Source organism: Symphalangus syndactylus, chromosome 6 (genome assembly GCF_028878055.3).
Source record: "Symphalangus syndactylus isolate Jambi chromosome 6, NHGRI_mSymSyn1-v2.1_pri, whole genome shotgun sequence".
Taxonomy (NCBI): domain Eukaryota; kingdom Metazoa; phylum Chordata; class Mammalia; order Primates; family Hylobatidae; genus Symphalangus; species Symphalangus syndactylus.
Genome location: NC_072428.2, coordinates 23,346,739 through 23,365,086, shown reverse-complemented (window position 1 = coordinate 23,365,086; position 18,348 = coordinate 23,346,739). Strand labels below are relative to the sequence as shown.

The 18,348-nt window shown below is 38.3% G+C and overlaps 1 protein-coding gene and 1 long non-coding RNA gene across 9 annotated transcripts in view; one reads left to right on the top strand and one right to left on the bottom strand.

Moving 5' to 3' along the window:
- The window catches only part of QSER1 (glutamine and serine rich 1), an 81,226-nt gene that overhangs the window by 57,374 nt on the left and 5,504 nt on the right, over positions 1 to 18,348 (top strand). For 6 of the 8 annotated variants that reach the window (XM_055281990.2, XM_055281994.2, XM_055281989.2 and 3 more), the window contains 4 exons: positions 1,605 to 1,822; positions 9,993 to 10,130; positions 12,737 to 12,834; positions 16,978 to 17,130. In XM_055281990.2, the coding sequence (XP_055137965.1) occupies positions 1,605 to 1,822; positions 9,993 to 10,130; positions 12,737 to 12,834; positions 16,978 to 17,130 (607 nt within the window). The remainder of the gene's footprint in view (positions 1 to 1,604; positions 1,823 to 9,992; positions 10,131 to 12,736; positions 12,835 to 16,977; positions 17,131 to 18,348) is intronic. The other 2 variants (XM_055281992.2, XM_055281993.2) reach the window with 2 other exon arrangements.
- LOC129484272 (uncharacterized) overlaps positions 8 to 18,348 on the bottom strand; it is a 75,369-nt gene continuing 57,028 nt past the window's right edge. Inside the window, exon 3 of the long non-coding RNA XR_008658397.2 lies at positions 8 to 221. This is a non-coding gene — a long non-coding RNA (uncharacterized lncRNA). The remainder of the gene's footprint in view (positions 222 to 18,348) is intronic.

Here is an 18,348-nt window from a genome sequence, read left to right as displayed (position 1 = left end):
AAGTCAAAAAATTTCAGTGCCTGATGAAGTGATTCTTTTGAAGGCATGAGATGGGCACTGTAAAGCTCATGGCTGTCTGTGGTGGGTCGGTGCCCTTTTCTTTTCCCTAAGTCCTTTTGGTGTCACTGTAGTATTGTGAAAAAAAATTGTAGAGGCAAAAAGTTTGAGTCCAGCTTTATGTGACCTAGAGAAGACAACTTTCCTGAAGTTTCCTTTTTCATCTATAAAATGAAAATAATAATGAAGTAAATTAAATTTAATTTTTGAGAAACAAACTATAAGAACTCTACATTACTGTACAAGTGTACATAGTAGAATTATTATTGTGTATTAATGTGGCTCTGGGTTGTCTGGAGCATGAATCTGGAAGATAACTGACTTGACCCTGTGGTCTGTATGAGAAGCAGGTATGACCCTAGATGTTCTTACTGTAGTGCCAAGTAGGTCCAGTTTCATTAACATTCCCACCTACTGGAAGCAGCTTACCTTATTTTTATGATGGAATTTTATACACTCAAATCTTCAGACCTGGCAGAGAGCAAATCTTTTTTATTTGAGACAGAGTCTCACCCTGTCACTAAGGCTGCAGTGTAGTGGCATGATCACAGCACTGCAGCCTCGACCTCCCAGGCTCAGGTGATCCTCCTGCCTCAACCTCCCAAGTAGCTGGGACTACAGGTGCGCACCACTGTGCCCAGCTAATTTTTATAGGGATGGGATTTTACCATGTTGCTCAGGCTGGTCTTGAACTCTTGGGCTCAAGTAATTTGTCTGCCTCAGCCTCTCAAAGTGCTGGGATTACAGGCATGAGCCACCATACCCAGCTGGCATAGAGCAAATCTTGAGGGACTCTAGGACAGATGCATTTGGGTTTCTTTTCTTTTCTTTTTTTTTTTTTTTTGAGAGAGAGTCTCGCTGTGTCGCCCAGGCTGGAGTGCAGTGGCGTGATCTTGGCTCACTGCAACCTCCACCTCCTGGGTTCAAGCAATTCTCCTGCCTCAGCCTCCCAAGTAGCTGGGACTACAGGCGCATGCCAACATTCCCAGCTGGTTTTGTATTTTTAGTAGAGATGGGGTTTCACTATGTTGGCCAGGCTGGTCTCGAACTCCTGACCTCAGGTGATCCACCCGCCTCGGCCTCCCAAAGTGCTAGGATTACAGGCATGAGCCACCGCGCCGCATTTGGGTTTCTACATCAAAACCTGATACCACCAGAGCCTGTGAGAGTTTCTTAGGGTCAGAGCTATATTTGGCAATTACGGTTATAACATTCATTACCTTCCTAAGCCCACTGATCATCTGTTGTACAGCCTCATAGTCTCTGGGAAATAAGTCCATAAATCAAGGAGGGCAATGAAGAAGTAGAAATAAGAACTGAACTAAAAGTCCCTTAATAACTGAATATTGAACGCTTCTGGTGAAAAGAATGTATTTTAAGAAAATTTTATGGGAATCACCATTGAATGTATAGGACTTGGACTGTATATTTTGGAGGTATTGGTGAGAGTAATTAGATAATCTCCTGTGATTCTCTTTTATTTTTCTATTTTATTTTAGTTTAACAAGATTTCAGTGTGTTAATGAAGTTTGTTTATAACATTGCAGAACTGTTCAAGCTAAGCCAAGTAGTAGCAGTAAAACTTCTGATCCTCTAGCATCAAAAACTACAACTACAAAAGCCCCTTCCGTGAAACCCAAAGTTAAACAGCCAAAAGTAAAGGCTGAGCCACCACCAAAGAAACGGAAAAAATGGAAAGAAGAATTTTCATCATCCCAATCTGACTCATCTCCTGAGATCCATACTAGTAGTAGTGATGATGAGGGTGAGTTTTCCGTGAAATGGCTACCCTGATAACTTTAGATTATCTACATGAGTGGTGAGGAGCAGGATGCTGACAATTCAAAATGTATTTACTTTTCAGGGAATTTATCTACCTAATAAATTCTGTTTAGGTTTTTATGAAAGTAAGTTCACATTCCCTGAACATACCAACTGAAGCACAGTTGGCCCACACATGCAGCCTTGTAAATAGAAAAGGCAGAACTTACCTTAGTAATGCCAGTTATCTCAACTCTGGATAAGATGGAGGTTAGATCAGATGATTACTAAGAATCATCTAGTTCTAAACTTTTTTTTTTTTTGAGACAAGGTTTCATTCTGTAGCCCAGGCTGAAGTGCAATGGCATGATCCTAGCTCACTGCAGCCTCGAACACCTGGGCTCGTGACTCTTCTACCTCAGCCTCCAAAGTAGCTGGGACTATAGGTGTGCACCACCATGCCCAGCTAATGTTTCTTTTTAAGAGATGGGCTCTTGCTTTGTCACCCAGGATGGTCTCAAACTCCTGCGCTTAAGCAGTCCTCCTGCCTTAGCCTCCCAAAAGTTCTGGGATTACGGGCATGAGCCACTGCGCCCCGCCTAGCATAAACATTTGAGTGTAAGTTTATGCTAGAAGAAAAGAATAACTAAGCCTAGGAAAGAGGCACTCAAATTATAATATAGTAATATATTTAATAACATATACCACTACATTATTTAATAAATGCATACTACTATATATCCGCCACTAGCTAATCATGTACCTATGACTAAGGTAGGATATCCTTTCTTAGTTTTCTTTTTTTATAAAATGTAAAGGTTGAAATAATCTGTTATCAAACTTCTTGACCTTAGAACCATTTTACATTCTTAAAAATTATTGAGGATCCTAAAATGCATTTATGTAGGTATATCTATTGATATTTACTATATTAGAAATTAAAACTGAGATAGTTGTAATACATAAGAATATACCAGCACCAAAAGCATGGTGTGCGATATATGTAAGAAATTTCAGGTGGGTTAGTACTCTAGTAGAGAAGTTCCAAATGTCTTGCAGACTGAATCTGACCCTCAGCCTGTTTTTATAGTTGTATTGGAACACAGCCGCATAGATTCATTTGCATATTTCCATACAGTTGCTTTCCCATTACAGTGGCAGATTTGAGTAGTTCTACAGAGACCATATAACAAAATCTAAAATATTTACCTATAGCCCTTTACAGAAAAAGGTTGCTGGCCCCTATTTTTCTAGATCATAAAGTTGAATATAAGAAAAGAGGAAGGGATGATGAAAGACCTTGTATGCCATAGTAAAGCTAAGAAGCTTGTGATCCTGTAAACAAATGAAAGTCCTTAGAGAGATTTATAAAGGGGAAACAATATGGTAAAATGTGAATTTGAATTACAAGACATAATTCAGGCATTAATTGAGTCTGAACCTAAGTAGTGGCAGCAGGGATGGAGCTGAGGGGACAGTTTTGAGATATTCAGGATGTAATCTTGGCAGAACTTGAATGGTGAATTAGTTGTTGGGGCTATGGTTGAAGTTGATGTCCAGGATGGTTTCTGACATTACAAGTATCATTGCTTGAGAGATTATCTTAGAAATTATCTGATTAGAAATAGAACCATAATAAAAAAAATTCTTCAGTGCTGAAGTCTACTTTAAATTTACTGTTTTTATTTTTTATTTTTTTATTTTTTGAGTCAAGGTCTACTCTGTTGTCTAGGCTGGACTGCAGTGGTGCACTCATGACTCACTGTAGCCTCAACCTCCCAGGCTCAAGTGATCCTCCCACCTCAGACTCCTGAGTAGCTAGGACTACAGGTGGGCACCACCACACCCATCTAATTTTTAAATTTTTATCTTTTTAGACACAGGGTCTCATTGTGTTGCCCAGGCCGATCTCAAACTCCTGGGCTCAAGCAATCCTCCCACTTTGGCCTCCCAAAGTGCTGGGATTATAGGCATAAGCCACTGTGCCCAGTCTAAATGTACTGTTTTTAAATGCTATTTGTGGGCAAGTGCAGTGGTGCACATCTATACTCCCAGCTACTTGGGAGGCTCAGGAGAAAGGATTGCTTGATCCCAGGAGTTCAAGACCAACCTAGACAACATGGCGAGACCCCATCGCTTAAAAAAAATGATAATAAAAAATAAAGCTATTTGTAAATGGTTGTTTAGAAATATATACATCAGGCTGGGCATGGTGGCTCATGCCTGCAAGCCCAGCACTTTGGGAGGCCAAGGAGAGTGGATCGCCTGACGTCAGGAGTTTGAGACCAGACTAGCCAACATGGTGAAACCATGTCTTTACTAAAAATACAAAAAATTAGCCAGGTGTGGTGGCAGGCACCTGTAATCCCAGCTACTTAGGAGGCTGAGGCAGGAGAATCACTTGACCCCAGGAGGCGAAGGTTTCAGTAAGCCAAGATTGCGCTATTGCACTCCAGCCTTGGGCAACAAGAGCGAAACTCCATCTCAAAAGAAAAAAGGAAAAGAAGAGAAATATATAATCAGAATATGTAAGGAAATTCAGTGCCTTGAATATGCATAGAAGGCATTATACATAATTTTTGCAGTTAGCAGTCTTGCCTACTGCTTAGAATCAAAACGTTTGGTTCTGAATTTGCTCTAAATTGTAGTTTCTTCAAATGACAAGATAACATTTTCTTCCCTTGTTAATTTGAGTGACCACTAGGTGTCACCAATAGTTAAGCAAACATTTTTAGGCCTTTTTGTTCCTTGTTTTACATTCTCAGGCTAAAGAATATATTTAGTTCTCTTAAGAAGTCAGATAGATAATGAACATATATTCATAGGCTGGTAATTTTCAGACTCTTTGTTTCAGGACTCCAGTGGAATCTTCAGACACATTGAGGATTCCAGATACTTTGGTTTATGTGTGCTAAATCTATTGATATTTACTAAATACCAATTCAAAGTTTTAAAATATTTATTTAAAATGAACCTATTACTTATTAATGTGAGGTGTTTTCTTTTTAAAACAACTATACTTTCCAAAACTAACAGTATTTAGTGAGATGAGTACATATCTGCTTCTACATTCAGTTTGTTATTATATGTTGTTTTGGCTAAAGTATCAAGAATATCCGTACAAACTGAGAAATCAATGGAAATACTCCTCCTGTATGTAGTTAGGAAAAGGAGGAGGATTTCAGTTGCCTTCTCAGATACTTGTAGATATTACTGATACTGACAAGTAGTAGTTTCTTGAGTTTTCATGCTATTACATTAAAATCTATTGGTTTGTCTTAACTTTACATCTCTCTCATCCATGCATGGTTTTATAACGTTCACTGGTCATGTGAAAATACTAGTTAGCTCAGTGATATAGATCTTCCAATAAGTAATTTTTTTCACACTTTAAAACACTGTGGTTAAATATAAATTTGCCTTTTTAACCATTTTTAAGTGTACAATTTATTAGCATTATTTACATTCACACTGTTGTGTAACCCTCACCTCTATTTCCAAAACTTTTATCATCCCAAACAGAAACTGTAACCATTAAGCAACAACTACTTATTCTCTTTTTCTTCCAGCTCCTGGTAACCTCTAATCTGTTTTTCCTCCAGCTACTGGTAACCTCTAACCTATTTTTTGTATTTGTGATTTTGCCCGTTCTAAATATCTCATATAGGTGGAATTATACAATATTTTTCCTTTTGTGTCTGGTTTCTTTTACTTAGCAAAATGTTTTCAAGGTTCATCCATGTAAAAGCATATATCAGAACTTCATTCCTTTTTTATGGCTAAGTAATATTTCATTGTATGTTTATACCACATTTTATTGATGGTATTTGGGTTATTTCCTCCTTTTGGCTAACTGAATAATTGGTGTAATGAACATTGGCATACAGGTATCTAAGTTCCTATTTTCAATTTTGGAGGCATATACCTGAAGCAGAATTGTTACTATTGTCACATAATAATCCTATGTTTAGCCTTTAGAGGAACCATCAAACTGTTTTCCACATGGTTACGCCATTTTATATTCCCACCAGGAAAGCATGATGGTTCCAATTTTTCCACATCCTTTGCTAACACTTGTTATTTTCTGTTTGTGTGTGCGTCTTTTTAAAGTCATCCTAGCAAGTGTGAAGTGGTATCTCATTTGGTTTCAATTTGAATTTTTCTAGTGATTAATGATGTTGAGCATTTTGTCCATGTCCTTATTGGCCATTTGTGTATCTTCTTTGGAGAAATGTCTATTCAGATCCATTGCCCATTTTTAAACTGCGTTATTTGTCTTTTTGTTGTTAAGTTGTAGGAGTTTTTTAATATATTCTAGATATTAAACCCTTAATCAGATACATAATTTGAAAATGTTTCCTCCCATTTTGTAGGTTGTCTTTTTCACTTTCTTGATAATATCCTTTGATGCACAAAAGTTTTAAATTTGGATGAAGCCCAATTTACTCATTTTTTCTTTTGTTACTCAGCTTTTGTTCACATAGAATCCATTGCCAAATCCAAGGACATATTTACTCATACATTTTCTTCTAAGAGTTTTATGGTTCTAGCTCTTAAGGTCAGATATTTCATTTTACACTATCAAAAAATAGCACTCATCAATTCTATGAATGATCTCATTAATGAAGTCTTTACAAATTGGGAAGCTCAAACTCACAGTGGGGATAGAAGATGTCCAGAACTCTAATTTTCACTTGAAATCTCAAATTTTATCATTGGCAACAAATACTGTCAGTTGTTTTCCTTGAAGGGGCAGATTCTCTTAATTTATTTTTAAGAATAAATTAAGGTCTGCCAAATACCCAAGTCTGGATAGGCATAGTGTATCTGTCAGTCATTCTTTAAATAAAAATGGTGTTTTCTTGGGGGAAAGAATAGCTAGTTTATCTTGTAACTCACACAACTGTATGGGTGCTCCTCCTGGTCATACCCATTATACTTATGCAGAAGTGCTTTATGTGTACCTGCTATTTCATCACACAGAATGTTAAAAAGACAGCTATTCCAGAGTAGAAATTTCATAAAATTAATAATTTTTACTTCTTCATCAAGGATTATTATTTTTTATTTTGTTTTATCTTTTTTTTGAGACAAGGTCTCACTCTGTCACCCAGGGGGGAGTGCAGTGGAACAATCAAGGCTCACTGCAACCTCAATATCCCAGGCTCAGGTGATCCTCTCACCTCAGCCTCCTGGGTATCTGGGACTACAGGCACTAATTTTTTTGTATTTTTTAGTAGAGACAAGGTTTTTCCATGTTGCCCAGGCTCTGTTTGTTTGTTTGTTTGAGATGGAGTCTCGCACTATCGTCCAGGCTGGAGTGTAGTGGCACGATCTCGGCTCACTGCACCGCCTCCCAGGTTTAAGCCTTTCTCCTGTCTCAGCCTCCCAAGTAGCTGGGATTACAGGCACCCGCCATCATGCCCAGCTAATTTTTTGTATTTTTAGTAGAGATGGGGTTTCACTATGTTGGCCAGGGCTGGTCTTGAATGCTTGACTTCGTGATCCACCCGCCTCGGCCTCCCAAAATGCTGGGATTACATGCATGAGCCACCGCATCCAGCCTTGCTCAGGCTCTTTTTTAATTTTGTATATTTAGAGACAGGTCTCACTCTGTCACCTAGGCTGGAGTGCATGGTGCAATCATAATTCACTGTAACCTCAAACTTCTGGCACAAGCAATCTTCTCACCTCAGTCCCCCAAGTAGCTAGGACTACAGGTATGCACCACCATGCCCAGCTAATTTTAAAGTTTTTTGTAGAGACTCGGTCTTACTATGTTGCCCAGGCTAGTTTTAAACTCCTGGCCTCAAGCCATTGTCTTGCTTCAGCCTTCTAGAGTGCTGGGATTATAGGCATGAGTCACCGCACCTGGCCCTAAGACTATTCTGGTTGTTAATTAAGAGATGGGGTTTTATTCTATCACCAGCAGGAGTAGAGTGGCACCTTTTTAGCTCACTGCAGCCTTGAACTCCTGGTCTCAAACAATCCTCCTACCTCAGGCTCCCAAGCAGCTAGTACTACAGGCGCATGCCACCACACCTAGCTAACTTAAAATTTTTTTTTGTAGAGACGGGATCTCACTATATTGCCTGGGCTGGTCTTGAACTCCTGACCTCAAGCGATCTTCCCACTTTGACCTCCCAAAGTGCTGGTATTATAGTGTGAGCCACCATGCCCAGCCCCTAGGACTATTGCTAAGTGAAACTTTTTCCCCCTCCGAATACATGGTAGTGACATGACAAAGTCATGCAAAGTATATTACTGTTAGTACAGTTTGTTGTCATTGCCTTGATTCGTGGTAAGGCACCATCAATTTTACCCAGTAGTAGTTTTGCAAATGGCAATGCAGTGAAGAAAGCACATAGTATCTTAATATTATCATGAAAACAGTTTTGATATCAGAGACCACTGAAAGGGTCTTGGGGTCCCCCTGGGGTCCATGGACTTTACTTTAACAGCTGCTGTTTAAAATACATACACCTACCATAGGCCAGGCACAGTGGCTTACAGCTAATCTCAGCACTTTCAGGGGCTGAGACAGGAGGATCACTTGAAGCTGAGAGTTCAAGACCAGCCTGGGCAACATAGCGAAACCCTATCTCTAAGAAAAAAAAAATATATATATATATGTATATATATATATACACACACATAAACGCACACTATATACCCACAACATTAAAAATATTTTAAAAACTACTATTTAAGGGTGTGACTTGATTATATATTTGAATACAAAAAGTCAAAATTGAAACAAACTTTTTTTTTTTTAGATGGAGTCTGGCTATATTGACCAGGCTGGTCTTGAACTCCCAGGCTCAAACAATCCTCCCACCTCAGCCTCCCAAGTAGCTGGGACTACAGGTGTGCACCACCGCACCCAACAAGTTAATGTCATAGTTCTTCCCATTGGATTTGAATGAAATTTTCTTTGTGCACAGGCTGTGTTTACGTTAAAATGATTTTTTTCTTTTTTTCTTTTTCTTTATGAGACAGGGTCTTTACTCGGTTTCCCATGCTTGAGTGCAGTGGCACAATCACAGTTCTCTGCAGTCTCAACCTCCAGGACTCAAGCAATCCTCCTGCCTCAGCCTCTTGAGGAGCTGGGAATACTGGTACATGCCACCACACGTGGCTAATTTATTTTTTTTTTAGTTGAAATGATGTCCCATTGTGTTGCCTAAGCTGGTCTCAAACTCCTGGGCTCAAGCAGTCCTCCCACCTTGGCCTCCCAAAGTGTTGGGATTACAGGCACGTGCCACTGCACCTGCCATATTTAAAAAATTTTTAATACAGCCTAGGCAAGAATTTTATAGTAATTTATGTCTAGGAATAAAAAGGAAATCTATGTATTACTCATACATTGGATGTCATACGTTTTCTTTACTACTAAACATAGAGAAACCATCAAGACTAAAGTAGCACCACCTGGCAGCAGATGTCTGTGGTGGGATCCAGCAGAAGACAAAGAGTTTCTTACCCAGTCTACTTTTTCTGGTGTTGGGCTTCAGAATCACCTAGGAAGGGCCAGGAGTGGTGGCTCACGCCTGTAATCCCAACACTTTGGGAGGCTGAGGTGGGCGGATCACCTGAGGTCAGGAGTTCAAGACCAGCCTGGCCAACATGGTGAAACCCCGTCTCTACTAAAAAATACAAAAAATTAGCCAGGCATGGTGGTGTGTACCTATAATCCCAGCTACTCGGGAAGTTGAGGCAGGAGAATTGCTTGAACCTGGGAGGCAGAGGTTGCAGTGAGCCAAGATGGTGCCATTGTACTCCAGCCTGGGCAACAAGAGCGAAACTCTGTCTCAAAAACACACACACACACACACACACACACACACACACACACACAAAGAGTCACCTAGGAAGCTTTTTAAGAGCATAATACTTAAGCTTCATCACCACTACCACGACCACCATCACTACCAAATATTCTGTTTTAGGAAGTCCAGCAATCTGGTTTTTGTTCTGTTGTTAACAAAGCTCTGCAGTCATTAAGATGTGCAAACCAGCTTTGAGAACCTCAGACCTTTTAAAGGTAAAGTGAGAAAGTCTTGAATTTGAAGAAATTGTATCTGCAATCTGCTTCTAGGGCCTCGTTGTAGAGAAAAGTGTTTTTAAAATTGTCAGGAAGGAAAATTTAATATTTAACCCTTTCTCCCTCCCAGAATTTGATCCTCCCGCTCCCTTTGTCACTCGCTTTTTGAACACAAGAGCAATGAAGGAAACCTTTAAGAGCTACATGGAATTGCTTGTTAGCATTGCCTTGGACCCTGACACAATGCAAGCCTTAGAGAAGAGCAATGGTACAGTCTTCTAAGTAGTACTTTCTTGGTAGTACTTCCTGGAATTAAAGAAATCTTGTCTGTTAGTTATATGTTTACATGTGACTTGTGTAATATATACCTATAAATTGTCAGTTAAATATATAGCATCTTAATTCCATAAAATGGTCATATCTTTTCATGCATTCTCTGAATATTTGAACTTTTATTGCTTTCTACTGATGGGAAAATTGTATAGCTTCTAACCAGTTTCTTCCAATTCTAGAATCTAATCATCCTCATAAATAGTTTACTAAGTGTTGGTATTACATGGAAGGTCTGTATGTCAGTATATTTTATTTTCCAGTAATTGGAAAGATGAACCAGATCAAAGTGGCATAAAGATTAAAATCATAACTTGCATCTTTTGTAAAAGATACATCATAGCAATTATTTTCTAATCAATTAAAATTAGTATTAAACCAGTAAATGCACTGGGTTATACCAATTAATATTATTCCTTTTAGTTATTTGAGAAATCCCCATACTGTTTTCCATAGCAGTTGTACTAATTTACATTCTCACCAGCAGTCACAGTACTGAGTATCTACATAAAGGAAAATAAATAATACCCAAGAGACACCTGCACATGTATGTTTATTGCAGCACAGTTCACAACTGTAAAGATATGGAAAGTGCCCATCAGCCGATGAGTGAATAAAGAAAATATAGTGAATACTATTCAGCCATAAAAAAGAGCAAAATAATGTCTTTTGCAGCAACTTGGGTGGAACTGGAGGTCATTATTCTAACTGAAGTAACTCAAAAATGGAGAACCAAATATCACATGTTCTCACTTATAAGTGGGAGCTAAGCTATAGGTACACAAAGGCAGCGTGGTATAATGGACATTGGAGACTCAGAAGGGGAGAGGGTGAGAAAGGGGTAAGGGATGAAAAACTACCTATGGGGTACAATGTACACTACTTGGGTGATGGATGCACTAAAATCCCAGACTTCACCACTGTACAACTCATCCATGTAACCCAAACCACCTGTACCCCTAAAGTTATTGAAATTTTTAAGAATTTTTTTTTAAAGAAGAAAATAAAAGGTACAGTAGGAATATGGCATTATAGTCTTATGGAACCACCATTGTATATGTGGTCTGTCATTGCCAAAAATGTCATTATGCAGTGCATGACTATATACTGTTTTATTATGTTCACATGCTTAGACATATATTCTAGTTTAACCTTAAAACAACTTAGCCATTTTGTAGATTAAGACAGGTTCAGAGAGGTTAAGTGACTTGCTTAAGGGCCCACAAACTTGAAACTGGCAGAGAAAGGATTAAAATAAAAAGTCTTCTAATTTCTGGTCTAGTGCTTTTCTTACCACCTAATCAGAGACAGTAACCTGTATATCAGTCATTTTCAAGTAATGTGGAGCTGGAAGGGACTTTAGATATTACCTAGTCTAAAACATTTATTTTGTAAACTAAAGTTCAAAAGAGATTAAAGTTAGAGAACAAGTTAGAGGTTGAAGAACCATGATTAAAACTCAGTTAATCCCAGGTCAGCATTTTTGCTATTGAATGTTATATTCCTTGCATCATAAAATATGCTTCTCTTTGTAGTAGTCATTTCTGTGTAGTTGTATTTTGAAAGATTTTTTAAAATTGTTTATCAGTGTTTTCTGATTTTTCTCTAAGGGGAGAAAATTTTTTAAGGTTATTATTTTTAAATCACAAATGTTTAAAACTTGTTTTTGTAGAATGTAAATACAGTGTTAGAACAGATTGAATCACTAATAGAAAGACTATGTAAACAATCATTTTACTTAGCTGTGAAACTTGTGACCTGGATTCCGGGGATTTTTTTTTTTTTTTTCCAGAAAGGTTGTTAGAGGCAGTTAGTATTATAAAATACAATAAATTACTATGCTGGTAAATTAAGAAAGAGTCTAATAATCTAAAATGTTTCATGCTACACCAAAACTAATTATATTCTAAAAGTGCTTTTCTTAATGGAGCTTAAAGTTCAGAGTGGTGACATTGAAAGCCAAAAGCTTTGAATAGGAATCTTTGTCATAATTTTACTCTCCCCTCTTTTTCTAAAATAACTATTTTGATTCATATTTTTGGTACTGGGTTTTGATCATTTTTCTTCCCCTACTTTTTCTTTGCTTCAAATTAAAGTGACTTAATATCCCTTGGACATACTTAGTGTTTTGTTAGATCAGTTTGTATTTTGTAATTGTTCAGAATGTTCAGAGGGTAAATGAGGTCTGGAGGAATTAGGCAGCTTGCCTATTGGTCACATAGCTGCCACATATCAGTTCTATTCAGTTAAAATCCAGTTCTAGTTTATCCAGCAGTTGTAGTCCAGCTAAAACTTAGAACTTTGGATCCTCATGTAATGCTCATCCCATCATCATACTGAGCTGCCTCTTTCTCACTTGCTACTATAAACCTACTTTTCAAGTTAACCTTTGTTCAGAAAGCTTCATGTCCAATTTTTTGCAATCAGTATTTTACATATGCCAGTGAATTTAGTGTATTTTAATGTATAAATGTTTTGAGAAAAAGTTGGATTTTTTCAAAAATATTTATTGATAGTTTATCCTGTTAAATTATAATGTTTCAGATGAGCTACTTTTACCTCATATGAAAAAAATAGATGGCATGCTAAATGATAACCGAAAGAGACTTCTTTTGAATCTTCATTTGGATCAATCATTCAAGGTATTTCCTTCTGATGACTTATTAGGAAAACGCAATGGCAATCATAGTCTTAAGTATAATAGGAAGGAAATTTATGAAAATTACTCACTTATAACATTTTTCACCTAACGAAAATTTGGCTTTTATTCATTGTAAGCCCATTTAATTTGTCTTCTTAGTGTTAATCACTTGCTTTTCTCCACTTAAATTTATTTTTTAGGCATTTATAGTTATCTATTATATCTTCTATAAAATAATTTCCAAATGTTCTTTTAACGCTTTTCAAAATTTTTACGTTTTGTCTGTAATTAAAATCAGCTTTTCCTTAGCACAGTTATCAAAATTCCCCTTACTTGCCTCATTTATTCAATATCAGAGGAAACACTGATTTTTATAAGGGTAGGAAATGTATATAATTCTGTTAATATATCTTGGCAATATAAGTTGGTTTTGGTGTTATCAGAAATACAGAAAAAGCTAATCTAAACTCAACTCAGATAATTTTTCATAGAAGCTAACTTAGTAGTTTAAAATTTTCTAGCTTTTTTTCTTTTTTTTTTTTGAGACAGTCTCACTCTGTCACCTAGGCTGCATTACAGTGGCACAACCTTGGCTCGCTGCAACCTCTGCCTCCTGAGTTCAAGCAGTTCTTGTGCCTCAGCCTCCTGAGTAGCTGGGACTACAGGTGCCCACCACCACGCCCAGCTAATTTTGGTATTTTTAGTAGAGACAGGATTTCACCATGTTGGCCAGTCTGGTCTGGAACTCCTGACCTCAGATCATCCGCCCACCTTGGCCTCCCAAAGTGTTGGGATTACAGGCGTGAGCCACTGCACCCAGCCGAGCTTTTTATTTCAGTTGGAGAAAAGGCACGCAAATTTATCAACGTGCACATCGGAGAGAATCACAGAATGATTATTCCGTAGCCTTTCTTATTCATAGTATAATATCACATTGAGAATCATTTGGTTATATCTACCTTGGGGAACATTTTTTAATTGATGGTAACAATATTATACATTTGTATAACTTGTTCACATCCCTATTTTATGTGAACTCCATGTAAAAGTGAATATTGACTTCATTTCAATTAGGTGAAAACTGAGGCCATTAGATTGCATTCAAAATTAAATGACACGAAACTATCATAGTAGTCATGTCTTCTTCACTGCCATGTATTCGCAGGAGGAAAAAAATTTAGAAGCTAGTAAGAAATCCAGTACTAAGAATTTGGTCTCCTGACTCCTAGTCCAGTTTTTGTTTGTTTTTGTTTTTGAGATGGAGTCTTGTTCTTTCGCTGAGGCTGGAGTCTAGTGGTGTGATCTCAGCCCACTGCCATCTCCACCTCCTGAGTTGAAGAGATTCTCCTGCCTCAGCCTCCCAAGTAGCTGGGTCCACAAGCATGCACCACCACATCTGGCTAATTTTTGTGTTTTCAGTAGAGACGGGGTTTTACCATGTTGGTCAGGCTGGTCTCGAACTCCTGACTTCAAGTGATCCGCCTGCTTCAGCCTCCCAAAGTGCTGGGATTATACGCATGAGCCACAGCACCCGGCCCTAGCCCAGTGTTTCCTACTTAACTGCTGCCTTCAAATAAACGAAATATTATTTTGTGAAATACTATATTTTGTGGAGACAAGGGAACATTTTTAGATAAGTGTTTTCTAAAGATTTACTAAATTTTAAAAACCAGGTTTGGCTAATCACTGTTGAAACGTCAAACCAGTTCTCTAACAAGATTTCTAATTCTGTTATTATTAATTTTGATAATTGTCATATAAAGCAATTTGCATTTCTTTTTTTTTTTTTTTTTGAGACAGTCTCGCTCTGTCTCCTAGGCTGGAGTGCAGTGGCGTGATCTCTGCCCACTGCAACCTCCGCCTCTCCTGCCTCAGTCTCCAGAGTGGCTGGGATGGCCTGGCTAATTTTTGTATTTTTAGTAGAGACGGGATTTCACCATGTTGGCCAGGCTGGTCTTGAACTCCTGACCTCAAGTGATCTGCCCGCCTCCGCCTCCCAAAGTGCTGGGATTACAGGTGTAATCCATGCCCAGCCTTAGCAATTTGCATTTCAAAGCCAAATTACATAATATTAAGACTTAGAATGATTTGAAGTAAAATATTACAAATAGTAGAGAAAGAAAGATTTTTCTGTTCTTTAGAAATAATTAGTGTGCTTTCCTATGTTGATCTTGGTGATGTTAGGAGTCCTGAAGCTTTTTCAAGGTAATGATGTTCTGCCTTTTTCTGAAATCTGTGTGCTTCAGATCATCTTAAGCATCTTGTGGTCATTGGGAAGATTTAAATTTTCTTCTTTCATCTCCACTGATTTAGTGTGTGTTGTTTCCAAATTTAGAATCTTTAGACTTTAAATTCTATTTGTTGCAAATAGTAATTCTGGATCCAAAAATTGTCAAGGTGCATGTTTTAAATGGAAAACACCAGAGTACATGATAAATGCACAAATAATCTGAGAAAGGAACGAAGCTAGAACGTGACGGTAGCTCACTGTGGTAGAAAATGCCCAAAGTGTTATTGTTTCTATCAAATGAAATTTAGTGCCCTCCTACACTTATACTAAGAAAAATTTAGGTTGCCTGTTTTTAAAAAGGTACCGTTTTCGGGACTGGCACAGTGGCTCACGCCTGTAATCCCAGCACTTTGGGAGGCCGAGGTGGGCGGATCACCAGGTCAGGAGATCGAGACCATCCTGGCTAACACAGAGAAACCCTGTCTCTACTAAAAAGACAAAAAATTGGCCGGGTGTGGTGGCGGGCGCCTGTAGTCCCAGCTACTCCGGAGGCTGAGGCAGGAGAATGGCGTGAACCCAGGAGGCGGAGCTTGCAGTGAGCCGAGATCACGCCACTGCACTCTAGCCTGGACAACAGAGCGAGACTCCATCTCAAAAAAAAAAAAAAAAAAAGTACCGTTTTCAGGGCCCCAATACCAGGTGCTTGGAAACAATAGATGAGTTTGGAGAAGAGTGGCCTTAAAGGTTGTAACTGTTTATAAAACACTTATGCTTATCGAATGAGGACTGCATTCTGAATCATAAATATAATAGAAGGACTTCAACATTTTTAGTGTTGAAATAATAAATGATGGTAGGAGCTCGATTTAATTTTTATAAAGTCATAATCAAACTAGTTAAATGTTGCTACAAGTACCATTCAGTTATTGTTTGTAAAGCTTTTCAGTCAGGCAGAATGATTTGCCAAGTAGGTAAGGGCATAAATAGGCCAGTGGCTTATTTATTTATTTAGAGACACAGTCTCTCTCTGTCACCCAGACTGGAGTGCAGTGGCATGATATTGGCTCAGTGCAACCTCTGCCTCCCAAGTTCAAGTGATTCTCTTACCTCAGCCTCCTGAGTAGTTGGGATTACAGGTGTGCACCACCACACCCAGCTAATTTTTGTATTTTTAGTAAAGACAAGGTTTTGCCATGTTGGTCAGGCTGGTCTTGGACTCCTGGCCTCAAGTAATTTGCCCACCTTGGCCTCCCAAAGTGCTGGGATTACAGGCATGAGCCACCATGCCTGGCCACCAGTGGCTTTTAAAGGATGGAGTGGAATTGGTTTTGCCACATGACCACTGTCAAAAAACCCATCATGCTCTGTTTTAGGATCTTATCTTACAAGTACTTGTCTCGCAGTCAAAATAAGCAAGAGAAGAGTGAAGCCAGAGAAGCACTCCAGTGCTGCTTCTCCTCTGTCGTCATCTTCACCAGAGGCAGATGACTTCTTTATAGCAAGGCCCAGCCACATTTCAGGGGGCAAGCAGTGGTTTAAGTGGTAGGGCTTTAGTGAAACATATATATCTTTCTTTCTCCTACCTTGAAGCCAGAGACATTACTAGAAAGAACTCTGCCCTGTTCAGGGTTCCCAGTGTGGTGTGCTGTTGCTTAAATAAGCACATCACAGAGTTGGCTCAGATTCAAGGGATGGGGAAATAGATTACATATCCAATAGGAAGAGCTGCAAGAACTTATGACCATGTTTAAACCCCAACCTGTGTATGTATATGTATGTATATCCCATCAATACACACACACCTCTCTGCAAATAGGTGTTTGTGTGCGCACACACTTCTAAATTTTAGATAGCTGGAAGTAGTTTAGGTTAGTTTTCTTCTGGTGTCAGTTATTTTGCTTCATTGTTTTCCAGAATGCTTTGGAAAGTTTTCCTGAACTAACAATAATTACTCGAGACTCTAAAGCAAAGAGTGGAGGAACTGCTATTTCTAAAATCAAAATGAATGGCAAAGCTTATAATAAGAAAACTCTAAGGACTTCTAAAACAACCACTAAATCTGCACAAGTAAGTGTAATTGATTATTAATGTCACTATACCTTTTCCAATTGTTAATACAATTCCTACTTAAAACATTGAAACAAGCAAATATTTTACTATGTTGTTGTTAAGTGTGAAGGTTTTTCAGGTAGGAATAAGCATCACTGGCCTGAGGAACAGGGACGCTTGGTGGTTTATTGTTTTTCTATAGCATAGTATCAGGCATATAATATGTGCTCACAAATTTCTTAAATTGACTAATATGGAAGAAATCATCTCATGCTCATGTTTATATATTTGTAGGTAGTTTTTTATTTTTTAAATTGCATATATTATGTACAAAATGTTTTGAAATGTGTATACATTGTGAAATGGCTAATTCGAACTCATTAACATATGCATTACTTGTAATATAGGTATATTTTTAATTGTATATGCATGCACATAGATAAGTCAGTGTGCACAACACATTCCATAAAAAGATGGAATGTTTATTTCATATCTGCAAAGTCATTAAAATTGGAATTTGTTCATCTTCAAACATAGTACAAATTGTTACAACCTTTTCAGAAAACAGTGTGGCAACATATCAACTTCACAGCAAAAATGTATTCAGGGCTAAGCACAGTGGCTCAAGCCTATAATCCCAGCACTTTGGGAGGCTGAGGCAGGAGGATCACTTGAGTCCAGGTGTTCGAGACCAGTCTTGGCAACAAAGCAAGGCCCCATGTCTACCCTGAGGGGAGAAAAAAAAATTAGCCAGGCATGGTGCCATGCACCTGTAGTCCTAGCTACTTGAGAAGCTGACTGGGAGGATCACTTGAGTCCAGGGAATTGAGACTGCAGTGAGCTGTGATTGCACCCCTGCACTCCAGCCTGGGTGACAGAATGAGACACTGTCTCAAAAAAAAAAAGTATTCTGTAGAAACAGATTCAGAAATGCATAAAAATACATACCTTTGCTCATTATAGAATTGTTTGTAAGAGCAATCCAATTATGTACTCACCAGTGTGAGGTTAGATAAATGAAGAGCCACCTAATGTCATACTATGTGCTTTTTATAAAGAAGAGAGAGATTTATTCATTCTTTCAGAAAAATTTTTTTGAGTGCCTACAGTATGCCAAGTACAGTTCTAAGTACTAGAGATACAACAGTGAAAACTGGTTAAAAGTCCTTACCCTCATATAGTTTGTATTTGGGGAGGATGGGGAGGGACAGCTATATGTACTAAAAGGTAGCCAAT